This window comes from Quercus suber, unplaced genomic scaffold (assembly GCF_002906115.3).
Source record: "Quercus suber isolate HL8 unplaced genomic scaffold, Cork oak 2.0 scaffold_91, whole genome shotgun sequence".
NCBI lineage: Eukaryota > Viridiplantae > Streptophyta > Magnoliopsida > Fagales > Fagaceae > Quercus > Quercus suber.
In genome coordinates this window covers 432,126-441,055 of record NW_027069556.1, presented here as the reverse complement: position 1 = coordinate 441,055, position 8,930 = coordinate 432,126, and the positions used below count along the sequence as shown (strand labels likewise).

At 33.3% G+C, this 8,930-nt stretch overlaps 1 protein-coding gene across 1 annotated transcript; it reads right to left on the bottom strand.

Moving 5' to 3' along the window:
* Nucleotides 1-4,580: 4,580 nt before the first annotated feature.
* On the bottom strand, nt 4,581-5,178 carry LOC112015289 (uncharacterized). Its single transcript, XM_024047678.2, has one exon. It carries the CDS (start codon nt 4,936-4,938, stop codon nt 4,729-4,731), a length of 210 nt encoding a protein of 69 aa, XP_023903446.1. The 5' UTR covers nt 4,939-5,178; the 3' UTR covers nt 4,581-4,728.
* Nucleotides 5,179-8,930: the final 3,752 nt, after the last annotated feature.

The following is an 8,930-nucleotide window of genomic DNA, read 5'->3' as shown; positions in this document are numbered from 1 at the left end:
TCGTCTATGTGCCACTCACCCTCGTTAGACAAAGGCAGGTTTGTTTCATTTGTTAGTCCGTCATGGCACCCTTTCTTGCCACCGTGTAAGTGCTTTCTCTCTCTCTCTCTCATGGCATGCACCTAACGGTTCCCCCCTCAACCTTGCCTCTTTTGAGTGGTCTATCATCCCAGTAGGACGTACCCCCCAAAAGAGCTTGGGCAGGAACCGCATAATAGGTCTTTTCCCCTCTCCCCACCACCAAACCATACCCTTTTACCTCTTACCTCTGACCCATGACCCCACCACGTCACATATTGGCTGGGTACAGGCTGATGGCGCATGGGTTTTGCGCGTGCTTTCCTTTCATGTATGTCCAAAATTTGCCTGTTGCTCATGCATTTGGCGCGGTCTAGAGCTGCGTTTGCACAGTCTGCCGCTCTTCTTCGTCCTTTTATGTGGGCCGTTTTCTAATTCACTATTTCCCTTAGAGGCTGGGCTTCATTTGATACTGGGCTTCACATTTCCTCTAGCCCATTTCTTGATTGCGATCATGTCCTGCCATGTTACTTTGTCATTTCTGCTGTATTGACTTGATCCTACAGGCCCCTTTTTAGGTCTACCGTGTGTTCTTTCCCATGCCTATGGGTTTTCTTACTTATGGGCTCCTGCATCCCTTTTGTTTTTCCCTTGGACATCCTTAGCCCATTTGCTTGCCTTGAGCTTCCTCGGCCCTTTTTCCTAACTTTGTGTTTCCATGGGCTTTTACTAACTTCATTGGGCTTCCCCGGCCCAATTACCTTATTCTCATCTTTGGGGTTTGTAGGCTTGCCATCAATCTCCTACTCTCTTTGTTTACATTACTTTAGACCTATTGCGGCCCAATCTTACTTTTCCACATCGTATACTGCCCATGGGTTTGCTAGTTGTTATTTCTCTCTTTCCGGGCTCTTTTAAACCCATTTGCTTTCTCAAGGCCCGTTTATTTATTTTATGGACCTGTGATCAATTATTCCTGCCGCTTAGACTTAATGGTTCTTGTTTTCCATCTCTTTGCCAGCTTATTTTCGGTCTACGTTGTTGGGCTTCTTTCTTTCTTTATGATTCTTCAAAAATGGCCCTCAACAATGTCTTATTTAATTTTTAATTTTTGAATCAAATGAATATTGAATGTAAAAATCAAAGAGTCTAAATCCAATTAGATTCTAAATTGAATTTCAATTGGAGTTCCATTTTGTGTGCCACGTATCCATCAAATTTTTTTTTTTTGTGACTAGTGAATTATTGGTGTATAAACTAAAGAGTTTAAATCCAATTAAATTCTAAATCATATATATATAATGAGAAACCATTACATTTTTTTAGAAATCTATGGTTTAAAAAATGTGTAAGTTAATACCATGTATAATTTTAACCTCTTCTAAAAAAAAAGTTATAATTTGAACCGTGTAACTGTGATTGTTTTTAATTGTATCTGTGCATATGCGCAGGATTACACACTAGTATATATAAAGCCAAAGTTAAGAGAAAATCCAATTATCAATCAATATATATATATATATATATATAAACATAGATAAGCATAGGGGAGAGTATGAGGTTTTGTCAAATAGCGCATTTTATGCAAAGAGAATTGAAATATTCTCAAGTATCACATCAGAGATAAAAACAAATTAAATATTAACTTTTTCTTTCATTTGATTCAATATTTCAAAACTTTTCTATTTTTTTTTTTTTTAAATTGTATCCTTTGGTTTAATGTTTCTAGACTTTTCATCCCTCATACAAACACACAAAACTCTCTACATTTTAATTCGCCAATTTCACCTTTTGCACTTCTACCCCTTTATATATACCTAGCCTTAGCCGTTCATGCCATCCCATTTCAAATACACATAGAATAAAAATGATGTCATTTACTTTTAATCTTTCGATAACACCTATTTAGCTCTAACATTATTGTTTTATCTAATCCTAACTAATATGAGTTTGCTACAACCAAGGAATGGGTGCTTGCATTTTATATTGAGTGGCAACGGCAATTAGGATTTTGATATTAAGGTGGATTTGTGGGTTTTGTAAATAATTTGATTAACTGTGGGTGTTTGAGATGTGTATTTTGTTTTAGAAGTAAGCAGGAAAAAAAAAAGACATATTCTATATTAACTTTTATTCTATAGTATTCTTTCAAAGTTGTTTTTTTTTTTTTTTTCCTTTTCATTACTTTAGGTGTCACGTTAACAGGTGTTGAACAGCACCCATTAATGTGATAAAATTTAAAATAAACTATTCACGTTTTTTTAGGGATATGGAAAAAACTGAATAAGTATTAAATGTGTGTCAGTTTAGATGGAGAAAGTCAAATTATTTTGCAAAATCAAAGCTGAAAAGTAAAATTTTACCAATTTTCTATGCAAGTGGAATTTGTGATAGATCATAAATGAACCACAGCTAGTTCATTAACAGGTGCTGGCCGGCACCTGTTAACGAAGTCCTTACTTCAATTGAATAATTATAATGAATATGTTTGTGCAATTTATAATTGTTGTTTTTTATGATGAACTCATTACTATAATAAAGTTCTATAACAATTATGCTATAATAAATATACAACATTCTCCAAAACAATATTACATAAAACATTATAATCTTATCCGTGCATCGCACAAATAACTTACTAGTTAGATTTGAATTATGGGCTAATCATCCCGTGTCTAATTGAACTTTCTTAATTTTGGTGCACACAATATTAACACAACTTCAATCTCAATACAATATCTATTATTCAATTATTCTTGAGATAAGAGTCCCTACACTCAACACGAAAATCTAGGGGCCTCAATAATAATTCTCACTCATCTAGGAATGATCTCACTCATCAAACAATCAAGCAGAAGCTAAAAAGTCAAAGACTAATGTCAATTCTGCAATACAAACTTGGAAGGGTCATACGCCAATAGAGAGAGAGAGAGAGAGTACATGAAGTAAAGAGAGATAAAAGGAGAGACTTGCAGACCGTTCATAGGCTCTTTACAGCCATTTGGAAGAGTTTCAATGTGAACTTTGATACCACGTTGCTTTATTGTAAAGGAGGTTTTGAAGATAACGAACACAATATAGAGATCATTGCTATTTGCCGACTAATATTTGTTTTTTGTTTTTTGGTTTTTTTTTTTTTTCCAATTCATTGATTGCTTTCACTCCTCAAATTTGAATCTAAGAATTTAGGAGCCGATGGAGGTTTAAATCTCTCTCTCTCTCTAATGAAGACTTTGCTTTTCTGTTTTTATTTTGTACATTCTATTTCTGGTTTGTTTTCTTGATATTATGATAATAGTCTCACGAATCTATCTAATCTCTCAAAATTGGGTGTTATGACCTATTATAGCCTTAAATCTTCATCTTCGTTAGTACATTGTGCTACTATTGTCAATATATCTTTTGAGTATGGTGCAACCATGGACTTCTTTTCTGTGGTTCGTGTCACTCTACAATATTTGAAAATATTTGACAAATTTTCAACACCCATGTCATGAATAATTTTTTGAAGGTAACCCCTCTTTTTCCCTTATATTTCTTTTTTTTTTTCAATAATTTATGGCTTTTGATTCTTTAATTTTCTAGCTGTTTGAAAGCTTTAACAATTGAACTCTTGGATTTTTTTTTGGTTCATTAAGATGCTAATAGTTAAAATCTTTTGAAGGACTAGAAAGTTGTAACTTGCATGATTGTTAGATTGAAGAAACATTGTGGCTCAAGTGATTTTTGATATTCTAGATATTGAATGTAGAACACAAAAAATAATTGGATTCCTTTAATAAAACTTCAAATACTAATTCTAAATGTAGATTTCAATAAATAAATAAAAAATTAAATCCCAATTAATTAATAAACAAACAACTTCATTACTTCAATTTTTTTTTTTTTTTTTAAAGATTGTTGTCAACCATTGTGTTTCACATATTCACTATACAACATTAATATTAATAATAATCAACATTTTTTTTTTTTTGCATGAATAATAACAATTTATAATTTATAAAATTCAAATGAGTACTAACAAAATTCTTTAATTTTCTTTTATCAATATTATTTGATGTTTCCGTGCATATGCATAGGTTACAAGCTAGTGTTAATATAAGCACACAACTCTCCATGTAAAGTTGTAAACAACCAAAAATTGATTGATTTTTTCATAATATTCTCTAAACAAAATATGTCAGTTGTCGCATGATAAATTATAAATGTTCCAATCTTGGAAGTTAAGCTATGTCAGTTGTGGCATGATAAATTATAAATGTTCCAATCTTGGAAGTTAAGCCCCTGAAGGCAGTGTTTTGTCTAGTTGGATAATTCCATAGGCAGTAGCACTCTGAAAGTTCTTTTCTTTCTCTTAAAAGCAATATAATAATATGTGTACGCATAAAATCATAATCAGACATAATTTCTTAGATACTATGGAATTTTGATTTGCGTTTTTTAACGGTCAATTTGAGCCATCAGTCATCAATGGATAATCCCAAATAAGCCTCAATATCACCAACTCAACTAACATTCAAAGACAACATAAAATACAAATTAATCACAAAGATATGAAAAACTCAAATCAAAAGCCCTTCTCAATATTATTACTCAATAACTAGGATTAACACATAAATGAAGAACACTAACTCAAGTTCCAACTGAAGAAAAAAACACACACCCAATATCAATATTTCCCTCTCTGTTTTTTGTTTTTTTGTAGAGGGGTCAACCAAGGTACAAGTGAACCTTGACAGCCAACAAGAAGATGCAAATGAGGCCAAAGTAAAGTAGGGAATGAATCAGTATGGATGCACCACTCGTCTGAAAGTTACCAAAATCCACACACCCATTGCGCCCAGGCACTTGAAAGAGCAGACCCGGAGTTAAGAGTACAAATAGCACCACAGCCACAAAAATTGGACCCCAATCCGACATCTTTCAAGCTTTCCCAATGTAATTAACTTGGGAATGATTGTTGGAGCTAATGAGATTATGGGAGAAAAATGAAAATAATGATGGAATTGGTAAACTTGAGAGGTGTTTATGTAAGGAAAGAAAAGAGAGAGTGCAGACTAAAAGAGACTTTGGTGGGAAGAAAAGTAGATAAAGAGAGTGTGGGGCGGAGACTTGTTAAGGGAGTTAATCACTTGGTTCCGCTCCTATAGTCCCTAATTTTGTAACTTGTATACACGTGACAACTGGGAATAACTTGTTAGTCATGCTTGCTTTGAACAAATCACACTACTATTTTGGTTTTAGTTCTTGTACATTTACAAGAAAATGTATTGTAGAAGCAAATAAAAAGGGATTTGATTTGATTAGGCCTACATGCATACGATGTGATTTTGTGCTTTTATATTGTAGGTTGTGCACCAAAATCAGCTAAAGTTAATGATCTGCTAGCGAAAAAGCTAAAGTTAATTATCAAAAACTCAGTGATTTCTACTTCATGGATAGCCCTTGATGGTTCACCCTTCTTTTTGATTCTCTCTCTCTCTCTCTCTCTCTCCTTTGATACATTGAAATGAGAACTTACGAATAAGAATCTTTCTTTCCATGTTTCTTTTACCGCTTCTTTACAATCTTGATACTGCATTTGGGAGAACAAGGTCTTACTGTTTTTATACACATCAATTTGAGTTCATATGCCCATGAAGTAACGGATAATTCCTTCAACAAAAAGCAAAAGCAATGGATAATTATTATCCATTAAAAGAAAGAAGAAGAAGAAAAAAAAAAAGCATGAAAGAAGTTAATCAAGCCACCTAGGGCAAAGAGAGATCATAAAACAGTTTTTTGCTTCTTCTTTTTTTTTTTTTCACATGCAACAGTAGTCACCAAATAGTTAATGTCATAATTGGAAAAAAAAATCGTCATAAGTTTTTTATGATATAGGGTTTGTTTAGATATTACTTATTTTGTTAAAATTGAAAACTTATTGCTGAAAGTACTGTATATAAAGGTAAAAGTTAACTGAAATAGTACAGTAGAGCTCACAAATAGTACCAAAAAGTGTTTTCATATACAACAGTAGTCACCAAATAGTTAACGTCATAATTGGAAAAAAAAAATAGTTAACATAATAAGTTTTTTATGATATAGCGTCTGTTTAGATATCACTTATTTTATTAAAATTGAAAACTTATTGCTGAAAGTACTGTATATAAAGGTAAAAGTTAACTGAAATAGTATAATGGAGCTCATAAATAGTAGCAAAAAGTGCAGTGGCACCCATAAATAGTAACAAAAATAAACTGAATAGTGAAATAATTTTTATTTTTCATTGGTATTCAAACAGAGGCATAACCGCATAAGTGTGTAGGATTAATTTTTTGGGCCAAATTTACTTTGGGTTATGAAGTCCAAAACCTAAACTGACGAACGAGAGTCACATAGGCCGAAGAATGGACAGATGGATAAAGGCATCAACCACCACTACAGCCCATGACAATTCATGCCCACCAACTGGGCAATCAAACTTGCTGAATAAAGAACTAACGAAACCCAAGTGTTATGTCTCGAAAGAAAATAAACCCGTGTTAGACTCAACTTGGGCCAAGTCCAAAAAGGATTTAAAAATCAAATCAAAACTAGTTGGAAACTTGTGGGACGACCGAAAGGCAAAAAGTTTAATGAAATGTACTTATTTTAACTTTTATTTTTTTATTTCTAGAGAGATTTAATCCATAGCGTCTGTTCCTTAATTTTTGGTTTAAGTAGAGATTGAATCTCAAATTTCGTATTTAACTATTAAAAACTTTAACAATTGAACTAACTATAACTCACAATTAATATGATTCTTAACTTGTCCAATTTAAAATGCAAAATAGAAATAAATGCATCTCTCTCTCTCTCTCTCTATTTAATTCCATTTTTTGTGCTACATTGGAAAATACAATCAGCTTGAGTATTCTTGTTTTCTCTCATTCTCTCTCACATATCATGTAGACTTATCTCTCTTGATAAAAATAAAAATAAAAAAACTCTCCAAAATCCTTCCTCGAAACTGAAAATGGCAACTCTTCGTGAAAATGTTACTCCCTCCATCCCCCTTTTTTTTTGTCTTGTTTGAAAAGTCAAACTTTTTAAAGGAACATCATTTATTGTCTTATTTACCTTTTAAAAATGCATAAATTTCCTAAACTACCCTTTAAAAAATTTATCAAAAAATTGAATTTGTAAATTAATAGGGGTATGATAGGAACATTAGTAAATTAATGATTTTTATTTTTAGAAACGAGACAATATTTTAGGACATCTTAAAATAAAATAGAGGACAAAAAAAGTTAGACGGAGGGGGTAGGTCTTTAGTCAAAATGTTGAGTCTTTTTGGAGTTTTGTTGAGCACCCATCTTTCTTGACAAAAGACTCTCCAAAATCCTTCCTTGAAATAGAAAAGTTAGAGAGAGAGCAAATGTGAGAGAGAAAATGCAAATATCATTACTCCATTAAGGTTACGTTTGGATTGGGTTGAAAAACCCAGCATGTCTGCGTCTGACACTTTTCTTTCTTTTTTTTTTCTTTTTTTTTGCACGCATTTAAGAGACTTTCTCACTGTTACTGCTATTGTTTATGCACTGTTTATGAAAAGTAGTCGCAATGTTTGACTTTTCCCACCTTTTTCAACTCATAGTGGATCCGTGTACTGTTCACAAGACTCACAAACCTCATTTTTCAGTAACTTTTTCATTTAAAATAAGTCTCACAGTATTATTCACATATTTAAAAATTATTTTGCTATAATGTTTTTTAGTTTTCAGCTGTATCCAAATGGATCTTAAGACTCAATCTTTTAATGCACTACCTTTTACAAACATTATCAATTGGCGTATACTTTTTTTCTCTCATTTTCTCTCACATTTCTTTCATCTTTCTTCACCTTTATATATATATATATATAGGGAGAGGCTCGCCTCCAATTTTAAAGTAGATGATTGACGTGTGAAAATAAAATGATCTAACGGTTAGAAAATTAGCAAATTTTGTTTTCAAAAATAGAAGCAAAATCAAACCTTTTTAAGATAAAAGTGGAGGAAGAAGGCATGGGCTCTTCGGATTCGGAGCCATAATCAATGACAGTCTTCGACAACACGTGGATCAACGTCCAAACTTCAGAAAGCGTGTGAGGCCAACGATGGAGGCTAGCTTCTTGGGTTTTACATATCGGAGGCCGACAAAGAGATTCGTGACATTGGATTCGCGAACCACCAATTGATGAGGAATCTTAGACAGCATGTAGATCAACGGCCAGAAATTTCAAGCCACACATGGTAGCGTATGAGGCTGATGATGAAGATTGGACTCTTGGGTTTTCGATATTAGAGGTTGATGAAGAGATGTGGCATTGGTTTTGCGAAAGGATTGAGAAACACTAACAGATCTAAAGGGAGGCTCAAACTCTATGGTTTTGTACCTGTGATGGCTATGGCTTTTGATGGTGGCGAGGCAGTAGTGGAGAGACCTTGTAGAGGTGGTGTAGGCAGTGGTGGTTTTGAGTTGAACAATGATGATGTCTAGTAGATCAGTTTGACTCTAGAGACGGTGAAGGGAGAGGCAACAGAGACGAGATATTATTGGATTTTTCTATACTGTTGGATCATTTTATTTCCACAAGTCACTCATCTATTTTTAAATGGGAGAGGAAACTGGAGATTTTAAAACTAGAGGTGANAGAAAGTTAGACGGAGGGGGTAGGTCTTTAGTCAAAATGTTGAGTCTTTTTGGAGTTTTGTTGAGCACCCATCTTTCTTGACAAAAGACTCTCCAAAATCCTTCCTTGAAATAGAAAAGTTAGAGAGAGAGCAAATGTGAGAGAGAAAATGCAAATATCATTACTCCATTAAGGTTACGTTTGGATTGGGTTGAAAAACCCAGCACGTCTGCTTCTGGCATTTTTCTTTCTTTTTTTTTTTTTCTTTTTTTTGCAC